The 20,272-nt window shown below is 38.7% G+C and overlaps 2 protein-coding genes across 2 annotated transcripts; one reads left to right on the top strand and one right to left on the bottom strand.

Moving 5' to 3' along the window:
* Positions 1-1,256: 1,256 nt before the first annotated feature.
* On the top strand, positions 1,257-9,020 carry LOC117469473 (protein FAM122A). The gene is made up of 10 exons (XM_034113889.1): positions 1,257-1,745; positions 3,248-3,338; positions 3,663-3,741; positions 3,830-3,886; positions 5,957-6,003; positions 6,076-6,130; positions 6,487-6,551; positions 6,735-6,790; positions 7,118-7,202; positions 7,398-9,020. The coding sequence occupies exons 2-10, from the start codon at positions 3,250-3,252 to the stop codon at positions 7,513-7,515; spliced, it is 651 nt and encodes a 216-aa protein (XP_033969780.1). The 5' UTR covers positions 1,257-1,745; positions 3,248-3,249; the 3' UTR covers positions 7,516-9,020.
* Positions 9,021-15,682: 6,662 nt separating this feature from the next.
* cunh17orf49 (chromosome unknown C17orf49 homolog) lies at positions 15,683-20,204 on the bottom strand. The gene is made up of 6 exons (XM_034113892.1): positions 19,919-20,204; positions 18,944-19,038; positions 18,123-18,224; positions 17,122-17,357; positions 16,609-16,710; positions 15,683-16,159 (listed from the first exon to the last, which is right to left on the bottom strand). The coding sequence occupies exons 1-6, from the start codon at positions 19,937-19,939 to the stop codon at positions 16,095-16,097; spliced, it is 621 nt and encodes a 206-aa protein (XP_033969783.1). The 5' UTR covers positions 19,940-20,204; the 3' UTR covers positions 15,683-16,094.
* Between the last annotated feature and the right edge of the window lie 68 nt (positions 20,205-20,272).

Below are 20,272 nucleotides of genomic sequence, written 5' to 3'. Positions count from 1 at the left end.
ATGTAACTTTAAAAAAATGTAACTTTAAAACTAAAACCTAATCATTATTTTGGAAAACTCTTGATTTGAGAAGTGAAACATTGTTTATATAAGTATTTTTACTTTTTTGTCAACAAAATGTTTGCAAATAAAAAATGTCTGTCAATCGTTTAATAGAAAATTGGATTTAATTTGACTGAAACTGTTTTTTTAGGACAAATTCCTTCTATAACACAGGCCGATTAAGTTCATTTTAATTAATCTTTAACTGGTTATTATCCCACAGCTTCCATAATGCTTTTTCATACAATTTATACAAAAAAGTGCTTTGTAAAATATGAATTAATCACATCCAACTTTCTTTCTATCGCACATTTAAAACCAACAGAGTGCTGTACTTCAATAAATAAACAAACAAATAGGACATAAACAAATGTAAACACAGGACAATAAAACCAAAGCCACCGACTGTAAACTCAAATAAACACAATATGAACCCTTATTTAAAAGCACTGACATGTCTATGAATAAGGGGGTAAACAGTAAATATAACATGTATTTATTTAAAAATAGTTGATTTATATATTAACAATTGTCTCTTATGATAACACTTGTTTTTAATGCGACACAACCTAATGATAAAATAAACTCATTACTTGTATTAATTATTGGTTTGTAAATCATTTTCCAGTGTTTAATAATTGGTTTCTGGTCCATCTGTCATGATTAATAATATAATATAATGAATAATAATAGATGGTATAGAATAATAAACACTACAACATGTTTAGAAATGATTTAATTACATAGAGGTATGATAACTTCACCAGTAAATATATTAGGCTTCTTATTAAATGTTATAAATAAAAGTTAATACTCCACAAACTTAGGGACAGTTTTATTCCACAGGCCATGAGACTATTAAACACCTGAACTCTTTAAAGAACATCCATAACATTCATCTGTTTGTCATCTTGCTAATTATTTACCTAATATATCATATTCCATGTACTTGTATCTAGACTCTTCTTGCAATATTTATATTATATTTGTATTTATTTGCACATCTCAAAACATTCTCTTGCACTATTTTATCTGTTTTACGTCCTATATATATATTCATGTTGCTCTGTTGGAGGACTTCAGTTTTTCCTTGACATATCTACACTGTAGCTGCTGAGCTCATGATGATAGAGACTTGAATCTTGAATCTAAATAAAGTAAACGCTGTTCTATGCGCTGCAGTACCAGGTGTGCCCGGCGGGCGTCGCTGTTTCCACAGTAGCAGAACTACCTCTATGTTGTGAAGGACTATGTTGTGAAAACCTTTAAAGTGTTGATAATCCGGGTTTTGGGGGCTTTTTTCTCGGTTGTTTTTCGGGGGGATCGCGAGACCCACTCTCCCGGAGGACTGCTGCCCGGCTCAGGCTGCGTGTTTTCGGGCAGCTGCTGAGGGGTTTTCTGGAGGGTTTCTTTTTTTTTTTTTACAAGTTAGCTCCACAGCTAAGTCACGTCAGCTGTGCGGCTGGAAGTGTCAGCGCGGACTCCTTAATGCGTTTTAAATACTTTTTCTACATGAAACTGGGAGAGGAGTAAGTGTGTTTTCCTGCGGGAGAAAAGGCTCGGTGATCCGGACTCTGGGTCTGCGGACTGAGAGGCCTGCGGGTCGGGCTCCATCCACCGGGCTTGAGTTGAGCTCCGACGCCGCCTCAGAGGGCTCGGAGGCCGGCAGAAGAAACTGCCTCCGCCGGGGCCTGCGGAGCGAGGTTTCTCTTTTTTTTCCTCAACTTTATTTAACTGTTTTTTTCAAATGCATCAGAAAAACCTACGGAAGAGTGTTAGGGCCATATGAGGAAACATGTTGTGGGATGTGAACAGAAGTTGAAGTTGAGTTTTTGCATAGTTTTGGGGGGGGGGTTAGAAAAGTGATTTAAAAAAAAATTATAATCTTAGAATTGTATTTATTTTTCTCAGAGACTTGTAGAGAAAATATTTTTAAAATATATTGTATTTTTCTGTGATCATCTCAGAAATCTGACAGGAAAAATAACTCAACCTCAACTTTATTGAACAATGTTTCAAATGCATCAGAAAAAGACACATCTACGGAAGAGTGTTAGGGACATATGAGAAAACTGTTTTGGGACAAAAAGTTAAAGAAATAAGTTGAGATCTGACTTTAATCTTAGAATTCTGGGGAAACAGTCAGGGTTCTGAGATTTTCAGAAAAAATATGTTTTGATTTTTGTGAATTTGATTTTAGTTTTTTCATAATTTCTTTTGGAGAAAGTAAGAAAAGTGATAAAAAAAATAAAAACAATCTTAAGAGTATTTTTTTTTCTTCTCAGAATTCAGAAATGTTGGGAAACAATATGAATAATAATATAAAAAATATATATTTTAGTTTTTCAGATCTGGTTTTTTTGTGTAATTAAAGTCATTATTCACAATTTCTTTTTTTTTATACTTTTGGTAACATCCCAAAAAATGTTGACGACTGACTTAAATCTCTGAATAACAACAACATAAAATCACCTCTATATATTTTGTATCACATGTTGCCCTAATCCTCTTCACATCACATCAGAGTTCATTAAATTAATTCCAACTGAAGGCATTATGAACAAAAAACTGAGTAGAGTTCCATGTCATTCAAAAAACATTAATTCTGGAGGCATTTTGACGAAGCGACATTTGTGGATGAAATATTTTAAGCTTAAAGGGGACCTATCATGCAAAATGCACTTTTGTACGTCTTTTATACATGAATATGTGTCTCCGGTGTTCCAGGGAACTCACCAAGTGTCAGAAAACACAACCCTCTCTATTTTCCTCCATACCCAAATCTCTAAAAAAGGGGCTGCAACGGATCTGATCAAAACTGATCCAGATTTGAACACTGTCCTGACGTCAGGACGGTGGCGCTACGGCTATTGGGCCAACTCCACCAATCAGGAGGAGACAGCCACGGCCATTGCCGTTCGAAAGCGCTGGAGACGCTGTAGTACATATGCCAGGCCTGTAGGTGGTGCTGTTCTCACAGAATCAGCCCTTGCAAAAACAGGGGTAAAAAAGTGCAATTTGAGCGAAATGAGGCATGGATGAGGCATGGCTAGAATGCATGATCTGTTTGGTATTTTGAAAAAAAAAAAGTATAAATATGCCTTATATAGGTATGGTCCTACACTATATTATTATAATATAGCATGATAGGTCCACTTTAAATAAACAAATGACTAATTCCACATCTTTTTTTTTCATATTAAAGGGATGGAGCGGATGGAAGTGGACCAGTGCGCAGGCGCAGCTGGCGGGGCTTTGCGCAGGTCGAACAGCGCCCCCATGATCACCAGTGTCAGGTCGGTGGTACTGCTTACAGAGAGCCACTCGACACATATATGTTTAAAAAGTAATGTAAGGTCAAATAAATGATATTGTAAGTTGTTTTAAAGAGAAAAATTCCAATAAAATTGTTTTTTGCAAAAGAAAACGATTTATTGTCTCAAAAATAATCCTGTAATAAGATAAAATAAGATAAGAAGTACTTTATTGATCCCAATTTTGGAAATGTTTGCGTTTGAAGCAGCATAAAAAGATGGTGCATGGTTGTAGATATCTTTCTGTATATTTGATTGTGTGTCTCTCTCTATGTTATTATAAATCTGTATTCATGTTTTTCTCAGTGACGGGATGACGGTGTTCAGCCCGGTTTCGTCGGCTCGGTATCGACGCAGCAGCGTTTCAATAAACCCCAGCTCACAGGTCAGAGTTACTGTAATAACCTTTATATATTATATTATATATTATATTATATTATTATATTATAGTTGAGTGTCTGTTTGTCCTGCAGCTCGTCCCTCTCTCTCCGTTCTCTCTGACCGGAGACAGACTCGACCTCAAGAGGCAGGTGAGGAGTCCACTCTTCTTCTACTCTTTTAAATATGATGCTGGGACTAATCTCTAATTAACACAATTTAAATGAAATTCCCACTCACCTGTGCAGTGATCTATTAAAGATAATTGACGTTCCTCATCCCTATAAGGGCCGGAGCACCTATGACTCGCGCATTCATGCACGGTTGTTGCACGACCACCAAAACAGAAACATATGGACATAGTTTACGATATAAAAAGTGTGCAAATGTATTGAGTATCCTATCCATGTGAACATGTTTTAAGTGTTACAGTTAAGTTAAAAGCATCAATCTGGTGCACTTTGAGAGCAACATGAAGAGATCTATGGATCCATCTCTCTCAACACCCATATGAAACAGAACTGAATACAGATGTACTTTTTCTTTAATCATAATTTACAAATCACTGTATTCTTGTTTTACTGTCATATAGTATTTCATACCTGTTTTTAATCATTTATTCCCTTATTAAAGGTGTTCCTCGGAAATACTTGTTTACATAATTCGTGACCAAACCGTTTGAGACCCACTGAGATAACTTAGACTAAAGTTAACTGTCTAAACACTCAGAGTCCTTTACCTCACTGAGCTGTAGTTATCTGAGCCTCTCAGTCTGAGCTGTGGTTATCAGAGCCTCTCAGTCTGAGCTGTGGTTATCAGAGCCTCTCAGTCTGAGCTGTAGTTATCTCTCTCAGTCTGAGCTGTGGTTATCAGAGCCTCTCAGTCTGAGCTGTAGTTATCAGAGCCTCTCAGGCTGAGCTGTGGTTATCAGAGCCTCTCAGGCTGAGCTGTGGTTATCAGAGCCTCTCAGTCTGAGCTGTGGTTATCTCTCTCAGTCTGAGCTGTGGTTATCAGAGCCTCTCAGTCTGAGCTGTGGTTATCAGAGCCTCTCAGTCTGAGCTGTGGTTATCAGAGCCTCTCAGTCTGAGCTGTAGTTATCTCTCTCAGTCTGAGCTGTGGTTATCAGAGTCTCTCAGTCTGAGCTGTAGTTATCTCTCTCAGTCTGAGCTGTGGTTATCAGAGTCTCTCAGTCTGAGCTGTAGTTATCTCTCTCAGTCTGAGCTGTAGTTATCAGAGCCTCTGTCTGAGCTGTGGTTATCAGAGCCTCTCAGTCTGAGCTGTAGTTATCAGAGCCTCTCAGTCTGAGCTGTGGTTATCAGAGCCTCTCAGTCTGAGCTGTGGTTATCAGAGCCTCTCAGTCTGAGCTGTAGTTATCTCTCTCAGTCTGAGCTGTAGTTATCTCTCTCAGTCTGAGCTGCAGTTATCAGAGCCTCTCAGTCTGAGCTGTTGTTATCTTTCTCAGTCTGAGCTGTGGTTATCAGAGCCTCTCAGTCTGAGCTGTAGTTATCAGAGCCTCTCAGTCTGAGCTGTGGTTATCAGAGCCTCTCAGTCTGAGCTGTAGTTATCTCTCTCAGTCTGAGCTGCAGTTATCAGAGCCTCTCAGTCTGAGCTGTAGTTATCTCTCTCAGTCTGAGCTGTGGTTATCAGAGTCTCTCAGTCTGAGCTGTAGTTATCTCTCTCAGTCTGAGCTGTAGTTATCAGAGCCTCTCAGTCTGAGCTGTGGTTATCAGAGCCTCTCAGTCTGAGCTGTAGTTATCTCTCTCAGTCTGAGCTGTAGTTATCTCTCTCAGTCTGAGCTGCAGTTATCAGAGCCTCTCAGTCTGAGCTGTTGTTATCTTTCTCAGTCTGAGCTGTGGTTATCAGAGCCTCTCAGTCTGAGCTGTAGTTATCTCTCTCAATCTGAGCTGTAGTTATCAGAGCCTCTCAGTCTGAGCTGTGGTTATCAGAGCCTCTCAGTCTGAGCTGTAGTTATCTCTCTCAGTCTGAGCTGTAGTTATCTCTCTCAGTCTGAGCTGCAGTTATCAGAGCCTCTCAGTCTGAGCTGTAGTTATCTTTCTCAGTCTGAGCTGTAGTTATCAGAGCCTCTCAGTCTGAGCTGCAGTTATCAGAGCCTCTCAGTCTGAGCTGTAGTTATCTTTCTCAGTCTGACAGGAGAGAGCTCTCCTCCACCTTGTTGTAGAAACAGCAATTATTAACAGTAACAGCTGTTTGTGTTTCTGCAGGAGGAGAACATGGAGGCGGCGCTCAGAGGAAGTCTGCAGAGACGGAGGTAACACAGTCGGATATTTACATTTTAAATGAACCTTAAAAAACTTTATTTAATTACCATCTTCTCTCCCAGTGCTTCCAGTCTGATCCCAGCTCCCGTCAGTCAGTGGCACGACCACGCCTCAGTGGTGAGCGTTTACTTTCATTTACACACACTCACAGTAAAACCACACGTCCAATAGATAGCCAATAGAAGCGCGAGCGGAAGTAAAAGTAAACAAAGGAATCCAATGGAGGCGTTTTCTTTGATAATCTGTTTCATATCAAACCATTACTTGTATTGTGACTGAAATATATATAATAAAATGTATTACAATATCTTCTCCGGACATTAAAGACTGAATCCAGATCAGAAACTGAACACTAAATATATTCGAGGTTTCTGAGCGCTCTTATTGTTTATCTAAGACTGAATCCAGATCAGATGATTTTTAATAAATATAATATTAGAAGATAAGACTGTTTTTGACTTTTTCTTCTTCAGTGGTTCCAGTCGCAGGACAGCGGCGTCACGCCAAACTCCTCCCCTTCTCCCACCAGGAGGTTCAGGTACACACACACACACACACACACACACACACACACACACACACACACACACACACACACACACACACACACACCACACACACACACACACACACACACACACACACACACACACACACACACACACACACACACACTCCGTTTTTTTAGTGGACGCTTACATTTGTGTGTATTCTCCAACAGACCAGCAGTCAGTGCTACTGTGAGAGTCCCGGCACTAACTCCACTCAAGAGGAAAGGTAAGTTTGTGTGTGTGTGTCTGTCTGTTTTACATCACATTATCTGTTGATATGTGGAACTTTTTAGTTGCTTAGTTACATTCAATATTCTCTCTTCTTGCTCTGTGTTTGGTTTCTTAGAGACAGACACTATACATTGTTACAGTTAAAACCAAAACAAAGACTTAAAAGACCCTAAAATGCTGTGTAGGGCAACTGAGATTTGATTGAAGGACGTTGGGAGAGTCGACACAGTCACGTGATTTTGTCTGAACTCACCTTAAGCGTGCTTCTCCCCTCTTGAAGTATTAGATATTTTATATATTTGTAAACCTGGTTGTTTCTCAGGAGGAGTCGAGTCTGACGGACCCCCGAAGAAGCTTTTTGTCGCCGGAGTATCGGACCCCCCCCACCGCAGCAGCTACACCGTCAGGTGAGGGTCCTCAGACACAATGTTAGCATTAGTTTAGCCAAATATAAATACATGAGACCACGCCCACTTACTTACATGGTTACAGCAAAGAGACAGTACTGATACAGACCCAATTAAACCAGTATTTAATAAAGTGATTTTTGTGTATATTCGTGTGAAATAATGATGTTTTACCCGCCTCTCTTCCTCCCACAGTGTCTCTCAGTCGTCGGTCGACTCCCCCACTGCAGTCAGTCCTCAGTCCAGCCCTCTGTCTCTCTCTCCTCCCCCTTCCTTCACCCCCTTCACCTCCCATCACCACCCAGGACACTAAACCACCCCATAATCCTCACCCAAAGTCCTGACCAGCAGCTCCAAAACACCCGGAGGAACATCGACTCCCCATCGCACCTTATTCCTGTAAGTCCCGCCTCTTCCTGCGACGACAGGAAGTACAGATCAGCCTGGTTTATGACTTCATTGGAAGTGTCTGTTTTGGATCCCTGGATGTTTTTCCTACAGCTCTGAAGCATCAGACTTTCTTTAGGTCGCCAACTGTTCCTATTGGTTGGTTTTTAACCCAAATCCCTGAGTCCACGTTGGACTGAAGGACTTCCTCGTGAGGTTCGTCGTACGTCTGAAGGCTCGTAGGTCGAACCTCAAATGATAAATATTGTACAAAGGATTCATCATCAGCAACAGCATCGGGAGATCACGGAAGAAAACTGTTTGGGAGTCTTGAGGACACACGGGTTGTGTCTTAACGAGATTCTGATTTGAGAAGTTTAAGTTTTATGAAGCGTTCAAGAAACAACCAAGCACACAAACGTCTCAAAAACGGCAGATTTCAAAGGAGTTTTAGAGGTTAAAATCATATGTCTGTGTTGGTCCCTGAAGGCAGCAATCTCCCTGGTCCAATGGGATATCTCCATGTGATTTTGGATTATGATTTTTAGCCCAGAAAACCATAGAGCTCCAGACTAGGGGACAGGAAGTGAGGAAATGCTGACTCATTCCTGCAGCTCAGGTCCAATTTTCCAGTGGATGAAGCTCCAGATCGTCTTTATTCTTCAGAGGTTTTGAAGAACTTTTAATAAGGTCTTTAGATGTAATCAAGACAAAATCAAACCGGTGACGAGGAATGTTTTCGAGGCTCTTCAGGAACATTTGGTTCAGCCGGTTCTCAGCTTTTGGTCCTGGAGTCGTTGGAAATCAAGTCCGTTATCAGGAAGAAGTAGAAGTCCTCTGGTTTATTTGGTCTTGAAGTTGAAAGTCTGATGGATCTGGACTTTATCAGCACTTAAACCAATCAGTGAACCAGGGTTACGCACTTTTTGTGCATCGTAAAACTACCATAAGGTTTCAAGGAGTTTATATGTAGCTGAAGATGAAGAATTTAGCGTCTTTCATCAACAAAACAAATAACTAAACCTCCAAAAAGCCGAATATCCAATAAAGCAAAGTAAAAGGTATCTTATTCCCAACTAGGGATGTCACGATAAAGAAATGTACGGTCGATACCAGTAATGGTTTCACATTAACGGTTTCACATTAACAATTCATTAACAAAGACTAAACTTATACGTTAGCCTACTGGTTTCGGTTAGGGTCATAATTCCCTAAAATTTCAATTTTATTGTTCTGTGAAAACATTTGAATTAACTCAAGTTTCTCACCAAAAACTACATTTACAAGACTGCATCGGAGACATCATGATAACTAGGGATGCTCCGATCGATCGGTCACCGATCGAGATCTGCCGATACTCACTCTCTACCGATCGATCGGTGCTCTCTAAACATGCCGATCGCGAGAGCCGATCGCATGACGTAAAATACATGACACTTTTCTCTGTGCGCGGCAAAACAAGCTCGCCAAAATGGCTTCACCGGTCTGGCAGTATTTTAAGGTGTCCGAAAAAGAGAGTAAAATAGCGGTATGCAACGTGTGTGAAGCAGAAATCCTGCAGCTCCACCCGCTGTGACGGACCGGTAAGCGGAGCGAAACACACAAGAGTTAGACCTAACACACTTAGCTATTTTATCTACCTCTGGAACAAGCTAAACTAGTTATACATATATTTATTCTTCACTGTCGGGTCACTCATTACTGGATCAGTGAGCTGCATGAGATACTGACAGGCTGTCAGGAGAGAGAGAGAGGGGGAGAGAGAGGGGGAGAGAGAGAGAGAGAGAGAGAGAGAGAGGGGGAGAGAGGGAGAGAGAGGGGGAGAGAGGGGGAGAGAGAGAGAGGGAGAGAGGAAAAGAGAGCGCTTCCGCTCATTTCTCCCGTGGTATTATCCAAAGTGAATGTAAACTTGAATAATGTACTTCATTTGAATGTAATAATTAAGTTGATTGTTGTTTGTGGAAGCTCCAGTGAATGAGCCCCATTAACTGAGTTTTAAACATCACTTTAAATGGAAGATTTAAAGTGATGTTTAAATCTTCCATTTAGGCCCCGCCCACTCGATCGGATCGGCGATCGATATCGGCCGATACTGATTCCGGCGATCGGCCCCAAAATTGGCGATCGGAGCATCCCTAATGATAACGTTATAATTTACGTTCTCCCCACATTCATTTTTACTTACCAGAGCATGAACGCATCTTCGTGCAACTCACTCCTTCGACTGCTAACAGCTAACTGCTAACGTTAACTACTTTCTTGCCGATTTGAACATGGATTTGTTGTTCAAAATGTAGTATTATTTCCGTAAATAGTGAGTTTACTGCGTCCCAAACTACTTTTCTATCGTCCCCAGGATGCCGTTAGTCTCGAGATTTCATGGCACCACCGGGAACTACGGTACTTGCGATACTGTCGAAAAACCAGTACCATCAACTTTTTAGGATATTGGATTCGACCTGAATTCTGAAAAAAGGTTATAATTGACCTCAATAATATTTTTGACTGAATAGATCTTGAACGCACTATAGTGCTAACTGCTAACGTTAGTTAACTTTCTTGCCGATTTGAACATGGATTCGTAGTTCAAAATGTAGTATTATTTCCGTCAATAGATAATGAGTTTGGGACGCAGTAAACTCATTATCCCCAGGATGCTGTTAGTCTTGAGTCCTCACGATACTACAGGAAGCTACGATACTTACACTACTACTTAAAACCAGTACCGTCAAGTGTTCAGGATTTTGGTTTCGACTTGGTATCGAGTATAACTTCTCGTGACATCCCTAAATCCCACCCAAACACCATATGAAGAGGTTAAGCTTTCCCTAAAGGCCAACACTGGTTGTTGGTATTTTCTCGAAGTCCAAACCAGATCGTGTTTTAAAGAAGATCTTGTCTGTTGTCGCTCAGACTGAAGCCTTGTGTTTGTAGAAACTTGAAAGACGTGTTTGTCCAGAGTTTGAGGAGCAGGTTGATGCTCCCGGTCAGTAGAAGTCTGTTTGTTAATAGTGTATCTATATGTGAATATTGACGGAGCAGCTGATGCTCACTTCCCTTCAGCTTGCATGGTTTGATTGAACATATTGAATCTGCAGGACGCTCCATCTTTACCCTCTCATTCTGAGAGTCTGTTCATCACCAATGAAGGTATTCTGATTGTTTAAAGACATAAATGGTTAGAAAAAAAACACCATTATATCTTTATTTGTATTTACTGTTTTACAACTCAAGTTAGTCATCCTTCTGATTAAGTACATATCAATAGAGAAGTGCAGGGATGTTTCTGTGTTGGTCCCTGAAGGCATCATCTCCCTGGTCCAATGGGATTCCCCTATGTGATTTTGGATTATTGCGGAAAGTAATCTCTGTGGGAAATGAACCTTTAGCTTGCGTTAATCACAGATGTTATTTTAGATTCTTCATTTTCTGCGCTAAATCTGCATTAAAGAAGAATCTGTTGGTCAATATTTCAAGTAGTATCAGATGCATGTAGCCGGGTCAGAGGTCAGAGGTCAGAAAATACAAAACGTAGTTTCTGCTTCCAACTTTTGCACTTACAAAGTTTTGTACAGTTTTGTACGTTCGCTCATCGTTGTGCCTAAACATGAGGTCATGTTTCAGAGGAGCTTTCCCTCTCGAGTCGACTCAAACGTCAGATTTAACGGAGAGGAAGTGGTTAATAATCCGGTCTGAGATACGTCTGTACATAAAGTCTCTATAAGCTGTTCATTAGAAGTGTCTTCATCCATTCAGCTGCTCCAACAGAATCACCTTCCAAATCTTCTTCTTTTCTTTCTGATCATGTTTTCTCGACTTTGCACAGATTCACCACTTTAATCTGTTTTTCTGTAATCTTGTAAAATGTGCTGTTGATATTTGCTGCTTCTCTGCTTTATGTCTCCACTTGTTACCGAGTCTGTTCTGCGTCAGAGGCAAATGAAGTCTAAAATATTTTAGTTAATAGTTCTTGAGATGAATATATTCCAAGTTACAGTTCAAGCTTCAAATTCTTTGATACTGCTTTTGAATTTTGATATATCTTTTCTAAAGACCTTCACCTGTACAATTTTGAAAAAAGTCTAAAGATTGAAAGAAATCTGAATTTGAAAAAAGTCTGAATTGGAAAAAAAGTCTGAATTTGAAAAAAGTCTGAATTTGAAAAAAAGTCTAACATTTAAAAAAAGTGTAGATTTTGAAAAATTCGGAATTCTAAAAGAAATCTGAATTTTGAAAAAAGTAAAATATCGAAAAAGTCTGCAAAAATGTCACTTTTGGTCAGATCTAATAAACCCATGAGGCCCTTATCCTCTTCCTTATAATATCGTCCATCTTTAGAAATCATAATTACCGATAACTTCGAGACTTTTCTGAAGCAGGACAGATTCGAGGTAACGCCACGCTGCCAAATGATTTCCGGACACAGACTGTAGCTTTAAGAAGATTTTCTGTTTATTACTTTTTATTTGCACGCGATCATCACAAACTGCTGATAGCTCTGTCTTGAAGAGAGGATTTGTGTAGCTGGATGGAAAAATGTGAGGCTGAATTCAAAGAATGTTTTTAAGCCAAAAATGATTCGACTGAATCTTAAAATATCTGTAGAAAAAGATTCATGAATGTTTTTCTGTGTTTTTGTCCTTTTGCTTTTCTGTCCTTTTAAAAAGTGTTTTCAATCATTTTAATTGTGTTTTATTTAAAGTACATTTCCAGTGTTATGGAGGTTTTCAAACTCATTCAATTTAACCTTTTTTTGGTTCAAATTTGTATTTTTTATAATATTCAGGGAAAATCTAATATTTCTGATGCTGAACAACGTGTGATTTTATATTTTAGTTTTACTTACTGACTTCATTTATGACAATAGGTCTGCAGTCATTTAAACAATTGACAGAAGATTAATCTGCATACATTTAGCAGTGATTACTTATTTGTTTAAAGTTATTAATCAAAGCAAAAATAAATGGAACAAATTTACAACAAAAAAATTCATTTAAGGATTGATCGAAAACAATTAGCTACAGGTAAAAAAAAATCAAATCATGAAATTCTGGTTATTTAAAGTCATATTAACAGAAGAAAACATCAAGGTCATCTTTTCTCTTTTAAACTCTATATTACGACCTAGAATAAAAAGATATTGAGAAAATATGTTTTTAAAGAAAAAGGTTTGTCATTATTTTAAGAAACTAAGTTATGTCAATACATCTTACTTATCAGACAATAAGCACATTTTCTGAGATATTACTTCATTATTTTGACCACATTTCTCACTATAATTACTTATTTTGTTTTCTTCCAGAAGTCTCTATTAATCCGCTCTCATGTCACTGAAAACCTCCATCACACAGATTTCTGTATTTTAACGATAACTTGATGATTTCTGAAAATGAAACACCCCTAAAAAAAGTCATTTGTGTGTACAGTACATTTCCGCAGCTGCTTTATTTTAGCTTCTTGTTCTTCATCATGTTAAAGCTTTCTGTTGTTTTATTATATCCTCTTTATGTTTCCTCACATCGACCCGTCAACGTCTGTCAGTATTAAAGTCATATCTCACTCCGGAGAAAAATACGGTGATATTTCTCAGTTAAATAAAGACTGAAATGTTTATTTTAAGAGATTTTGCTACAAAAAAATTGCTTTTATTTTTGGGGTTTGATGTGGACTTTCCAAAATGTCAACAACAAAAAATCCACAAAAAAACCAACCTTGATAAATAAAGTGTATATCTATGTATCTAATTGCTCTGGCTGTTGACTAAACTTCTAATAATTTAACTGAATTATTACCTTTTTTCCAAAATGTAAAACGTGTTTTTATTAATAAATTACTATAATTTTATCTCTTTTAAAAAAACTGCGTGAAACTGACAACATTTTGCTAATTTTGCTAAATATACGTATAATTGAGATTTTGAATGTAGGACCTTCACCTGTACAATTTAGAAAAAAGTCTAAAGATTGAAAGAAGTCTGAACAGTCAACACTTTGAAAAAAAAGATACCATTTTGGGAAAAGTGAAAAAAGAAAAAGTGATTGAAAAAAGTCTGAATTTAGAAAAAAGTCAACATTTTGAAAGAAGTCAACATTTTGAAAAATGTTTGAAGAAAAGTCAAAATTATATTTTTTAATTGAAAACTTTAAGCACTTTAAATGTATACGTTTGTGAAGCGTTGTGTGTCAATGACCCTAACACTGTTAATATGAAATAAGTATTTTCGATTTGATTTCCACGACACCAGCAGATATTCGTTCAGGTTAAAAAGCTGAGAAATAACGGACACTTCGGAGTGAGGTACGGCTTTAAAAAAACACCAAAGGGCTGCTGAAGTAGAAGAAGGGAAATAAAAGCACATCTAACATTCACAGTATTTTTTCAAATTGTAAATATTATTTCTTTTTGGACAAATTCTCGACAAATGAGAGGATGTATTTTTATGCAACTGTAAAATAAAAGTCTATATTCGAGTGTTTATCAGGAGGGTCCCACGGCTGTAAAGATGACGCAGAATGACTTTTTAGTTTTTAATAGAAAACAATTCATCTACATACTATAAATATATATTATATTGTATATTGTATATGAAAACTCTCAATAAAAGAACATCTGTATCGTAGAAAATGTGTGTTTTTTGTCTTCTGAACAAAAACTGATTCTAATTAACAGACTTTCAAAATATTTGTTATACTGTGACTTTTTCAAAATACTATAATATGACTTTTTCTCATAACTTCTTTTTTCGACATGACTTTTTTTCACCACTTTTGATAAACTATACTATAAATGTTTTCCAACATATTTTACTATTACTTTTTTTTTACATACCGTACTATGATTTGTTTAATCAACATGCTATACAAACACTATAATATGACTTTTCTGACATATTAACTTCTTTTACAACTTTTGATAAACTATTTTATAAATGTTTTTTCAACATACTATAATATTACTTTTTTTTGAACATCCTATAACATTTCAGTCAGACAACTCACGTGTTTCTTAATATGTTTATTAGAAGCAGCATATAGTTTGAGTTAGGCGTCTAGGCTCGGGCCTCATCACTCCACAGATTAACATAGAACATTGAGTGATGATTAGATACTGTAACTATCCCCCCCAGCCTACAGGTGGAAGCTGGGGTGGAAGCTGGGGTGGAAGCTGGGGTGGAAGCTGGGGTGGAAGCTGGGGTGGAAGCTGGGGTGGTGGTGGGGCAGGCGAGCAGCAGCACGTGAACGCATCAGCAATGTGACAGAGCAGCAGCATTAGCGAGGCAGAGGCAGAAGACCTGGCAGCTTAAATAGAGCGGCAAGTTTAGGAGATTGTGTTTGGTTGGATATGAGAGAGACGCGTCACGTGTTCATGTATAGGGTTGCAAAGGGGCGGAACATTTCCGGAAAGTTTCCATGGGAAGTTAAGCTGGGGAATTTTGGAAATATTCGATGCAAAATTAAACGAAAAACATGATATTTCAACAGAACAAGTTTTAATTATTTGATTGAACAATTATTTGTTTCATTGAAGAACGAAAACATGGAGGAATGCACAGTGCCTGTAGGGGGTGTGGTCTCAATAGCCATGCAGTAAGCAGTGTGCTATGGCATATATATATATTCAAGTGTACTTGAATGGCATCTGTTTGTTTTAGTCAAGATTATGCTAAAATATACTTTCCCCAACTATATTTAAGTTCCCTATGAAGAGCCAACCTTCAATTTAGAAAATTCCCAGTTTATTCCCATCAATTCCCGTGGAAAGTTTCCATCTTTGAAAATTCCCGGAATTTTGCAACCCTATGAATGTATCGTGCTCGAGTTGACTGCCTGAACCAGCTCGCAGGCTTTGCCCCATATATGACTTTTTTCAACATACTATAACTTTTATGACTTTTTCAACACATTCTTAGTACTTTTTGTCTATACTATATTGTTTTCCACATACTTCACCATGACCCTTTGGATAAACTGTACATTTACTTTATTAAGTCTTGGAAATGACCTCACATTGATTAATGCGTTATTAAAATAGTTGATCATGAATATTCTGGAAGTGAACTCATTGAATAATAAAGAAAAACACAGACAAGAAAATACAAATAATTGAGTTTCTTCTTTTATTGTTTAATCCAATCACTGTTTCCAGTATTAAAGGATTAAAAAGAGCACAAATGATCGACTTATCCTTGCGTGATTTATTCATATTTCAGCGTCTTCACATTATCTGAGCGTTACATGATAAACGCTCAGGACGTCACACACTGATGGAAACATAATTCTGTCGCACAAAAAAAACTCAAAATGTCTAAAAAAGGACGAGGAAAATGAGCTGCTGTCTTTAAAAAAAAAAAAAAATGATAATAAACGGTTTATTATGTTGGTGCTGCGGATGATTTCTACTCACTGTTTTTTACTTTAAATGAGAGATTCGGACAGATCAGGAAACAGGAACCTTTGTAAAATAAATTGAAGTAAGAGAGGACGCTGAGAGGTCAGAGGTCAAAGGTCAGCGTGACAGCAGTGGGAGGTCGCTGGAGTTCATGATGAGGGAGGAGTCCAGGTTCAAGTTTTCTGAGGAAACAACAACAACAACAAGAACATTAAAATATGATACAAATAAATCTGCAAAACCAAAACTCACCGTATAAAATACAGACCATAAAACACTACATATCAGACTCTCAGGTGTGAACAGATCCTGCAGTGGTGGAAATACATATATTTAAATGCCCCCTATTATCAGCTCTCAGATATATCCAGAGCCTGTCCCTGATTGGCTGAAACACCAAACAGATAATTGCAGCATTACCCATAATCCCCTCTGTTTCAGCCCTGTTTCCAAAGTGCTGATTCTCTGTCTGTTACTTTAGATGAAAATAAGGAGCCCCTCCCCACGCCCCTCTGAGAGAGATTTGGTTACAAAGAACTCAATGGTGCTCTAGGAGGAGATTCAGGTGATAAGGGGGGGGGGGGTTACCTTGGTTGCTGATAACTATAATAATAAAGGGATATTTCCTGACCTTGGTCGAAGTTGAGTTTCTTGTTGTTGGAGTCTCCGAGTCCTTCGATGTCCACGAGGTCGCTGTTTACATCCGAGTCGTTCAGAGCGCTGAGGGTCACATCTGTGGGGGGGGAGCAGTGTGTCACTTCCTGTCTCTGACTTCACAATAAAAGCCCTGTTCCTTCACAATAAAAGCCCTGTTCCTTCACAATTAAAGCCCTGTTCCTTCACAATTAAAGCCCTGTGCCTTCACAATAAAAGCCCTGTGATAGCTCACTTCCTGTCCCTGCCTTCACAATTAAAGCCCTGTTCCTTCACAATTAAAGCCCTGTTCCTTCACAATAAAAGCACTGTTCATTCACAATAAAAGCCCTTGTCCTTCACAATAAAAGCCCTGTGCCTTCACAATAAAAGCCTTGTGCCTTCACAATAAAAGCCCTTGTCCTTCACAATAAAAGCCCTTGTCCTTCACAATAAAAGCCTTGTGCCTTCACAATAAAAGCCCTGTTCCTTCACAATAAAAGCCTCTCACCTGAGGTCTTCTGCTTCTTGAGGGGCGGGGCCAGGGAGGGGCTGTTCTGCATGCCCGTTGCCGTGATGACGACCTGTGACGTCGGCACGGGGATCATCGCCGGGGGGTTGGGGGCGCCGGATGTCGTCGTCATGGCGACGGCGGCGGTGTTCTTCTTCGTGTTTTTTTTGGGCGATTCGATGGGAACGCGGCTGTCTTCGTACAGCTTCCTCTTCACCGTGCTCTTAATCTGAGCCCTGAGGAAACACCGTTAGCTTAGCTTAGCATAGTCACTGCAAACAAAGGGAAACTGCTAGCATGGCTCTGAGTCCTAAAAAATGTTTTGAAGTTAATTAATGTATTACATGTTGGGCCAAAGATTTACTTAGGTTAATATTTAATTAGAAATTAAGCGGTTTTGTGTACATGTACATGTTTTAGGCAGTAAAACAAATGTTCTTAAATGTTCCTTTATTTTTGTCAAGAAGCAAATAAACAAATGTTTTTACTGCCTTAAATAAAAGAAGTTACATCAGTAATGAAGTGATAGACATGACGAGAGCCCTTAAAGGTGTAGGAAGTGTCTGATCAATCACACGGAGGAGACTTTAGAGAAGACCAGGAAATGATGGATACACGGATCGTGTTCAAATCAATAGGCACGCAATGACTCTAAATAATAATGATCACGCCACCAAACACACATTCAAACTAAAGGAACCAGCCTGTTTGGGAAATGTAAGAAGTAGAAAGTACAGGTATTTGTGTTCAACATGTAAGAAGTAGAAAGTACAGGTATTTGTGTTCAACATGTAAGAAGTAGAAAGTACAGGTATTTGAGTTCAACATGTAAGAAGTAAAAAGTACAGGTATTTGTGTTCAACATGTAAGAAGTCAAAGTAAAAAGTCGTCAGAAAAATAAGTAGTGGAGTAAAGTACTGATACCAGAAACATGTACTTAAGTACAGTAACAAAGTACTTGTACTCCACTACTTCCCAGCTCTGGTATCAGGAATACGTACACAGTTCGCTCTTTGATCACCGAGCTGATGTTGTTCAGATCGTCTCCGAAACGACGCACGGCGACTCGAAGCAACTCGATCTCCGTCTCCGTCCACTTCGCTCTGAGGACAAAACTTTAGCTTCATCACACCGTCACAATTTAAACTATTAATGCTGATGTTCAGGTGTATATCAGTATGTAGTGTCTCTACTTTAAAGAGTCCTCTCCTGCTGATGTTCAGGTGTATATCAGTATGTAGTGTCTCTACTTTAAAGAGTCCTCTCCTGCTGATGTTCAGGTGTATATCAGTATGTAGTGTCTCTACTTTAAAGAGTCCTCTCCTGCTGATGTTCCGGTGTATATCAGTATGTAGTGTCTCTACTTTAAAGAGTCCTCTCCTGCTGATGTTCAGGTGTATATCAGTATGTAGTGTCTCTACTTTAAAGAGTCCTCTCCTGCTGATGTTCAGGTGTATATCAGTATGTAGTGTCTCTACTTTAAAGAGTCCTCTCCTGCTGATGTTCAGGTGTATATCAGTATGTAGTGTCTCTACTTTAAAGAGTCCTCTCCTGCTGATGTTCAGGTGTATATCAGTATGTAGTGTCTCTACTTTAAAGAGTCCTCTCCTGCTGATGTTCAGGTGTATATCAGTATGTAGTGTCTCTACTTTAAAGAGTCCTCTCCTGCTGATGTTCAGGTGTATATCAGTATGTAGTGTCTCTACTTTAAAGAGTGTGTGTGTGTGTGTGTGTGTGTGTGTGTGTGTGTGTGTGTGTGTGTGTGTGTGTGTGTGTGTGTGTGTGTGTGTGCGTGTGTGTGTGTGTGCGTGTGTGTGTGTACCCTGCAGGACTGGAGTCTGATACTGGGTGTAACTGCATGGTCAGCTCTCCCAGTTTACTGAAGGCGGCTCCAGCAGCAGAGAAGATCTCCCCCACCTGCAGAGAGACAAGTACAGTATATATACTACACTGTGGAGATACTGCAGTACATTAAGTACATGCATTTGAAACATACATTCAGTATGTGATATAAACTAATGCAGTCAGTAATCTCTAAAGTCTGGATATCTCTATAGCAGGGTTATAACTTTAGTGCAATAACAATAAACCAAATTCACCATCAGATGATATAAATGGAGAAACATATGACTACTCTTTGCACTCTGTGAATCTAATCTAATGCATTCATGATAAACCTAATTCTCATGTGGTCTATATGTGCGATAAGGTGTGTGCAGTACCTGCTCTTTAAAGAGTTCCTGTACAGATGAATGCATTAAATAAATGCCGAGTTCACCATAACACTGTATATCAGATAATAAGAGATAAAGCACTCATCATATGGTCTATTTCTGCACAACAAACAAAGCAGTCTAATGAACAGGTTTCTTAGTGCAGCTCTAATGAGTTCAGATTCCGTTTAACGAACCCAGGCATTCTTACATAGTTTAGTGCATTAACACTATCCCGATTCACCATTGCACTGTATTCACTTCAGATAACAGAAGTTACATTAATGTTATTAAAATGTAAAAGTCTATTTCTGCACGAACACTGCAGCTCAGTGTGACTCCACTTAGTTTAATGACTCGTTTCTTTACAGATTAATGCATTTACTATATGCCGAATTCACCATAACATTGTATTAATATCAGATAATTAAATATTAAGCACTTGTTGTATGCTTAATATTTGTGAGATAAAGAAAGGTTTTAAATCGCCAGGTTTCTGAGTGCAGTTTTGCTCTTTAAAGAGTTCCCTGCACACAATCCGCCCTGCAATAAGTGCGTTAATTAATAAGCAGGTAACAACTCACCTTAGCAGAGGCTGACGTCATGGCAGGGAAAGATCTGCAGCTTTTTCTTTAAAAACTTCAAAACAATAACACCAACACTCAGCTAGCTGTTAGCCACAGTTAGCTCCTGCAACGTTAGAGAGCACAGGATTTATAAAACACAAAAAACGAAGCTCTGAAGAAACTCGTGGAGAAGATCGATTATAATCCAGAGGTGTTTATATTTCACATATTCAGAGGAAAGAGAGATAAATATCACACAACAAAGGTACACGGAATAAACAAGGGAATATTGCGCGACTTTGGAGGTGGAATCCCATTGGTCAGTGTCAAAGGAAGAGGAGGGGAATTCCTATCTTGACGTTTTGATTGGTC

The sequence above is a fragment of the Trematomus bernacchii genome, unplaced genomic scaffold (genome assembly GCF_902827165.1).
Source record: "Trematomus bernacchii unplaced genomic scaffold, fTreBer1.1, whole genome shotgun sequence".
In the NCBI taxonomy this organism is placed as follows: domain Eukaryota; kingdom Metazoa; phylum Chordata; class Actinopteri; order Perciformes; family Nototheniidae; genus Trematomus; species Trematomus bernacchii.
Note: the sequence above shows the minus strand (reverse complement) of the source record. Positions and strands in the feature narration are given on the sequence as shown.

Bases quoted from the DNA above. Each gene is read 5' to 3' on its own strand.
- cunh17orf49 (XM_034113892.1), bottom strand. From the start codon at position 19,939: ATGACGTCAGCCTCTGCTAAG. The intron at 18,225-18,943 runs GTACACACACAC...TTTTGTCCTCAG, and splicing joins TCAGACTCCAGTCCTGCAGG to AGCGAAGTGGACGGAGACGG. The intron at 16,711-17,121 runs GTGAGAGGCTTT...CCCCCCCCACAG, and splicing joins CAAGAAGCAGAAGACCTCAG to ATGTGACCCTCAGCGCTCTG.
- LOC117469473 (XM_034113889.1), top strand. From the start codon at position 3,250: ATGGAGCGGATGGAAGTGGACCAGTGCGCAGGCGCAGCTGGCGGGGCT. The intron at 6,004-6,075 runs GTAACACAGTCG...CTTCTCTCCCAG, and splicing joins GGAAGTCTGCAGAGACGGAG to TGCTTCCAGTCTGATCCCAG. The intron at 6,131-6,486 runs GTGAGCGTTTAC...TTTCTTCTTCAG, and splicing joins GGCACGACCACGCCTCAGTG to TGGTTCCAGTCGCAGGACAG.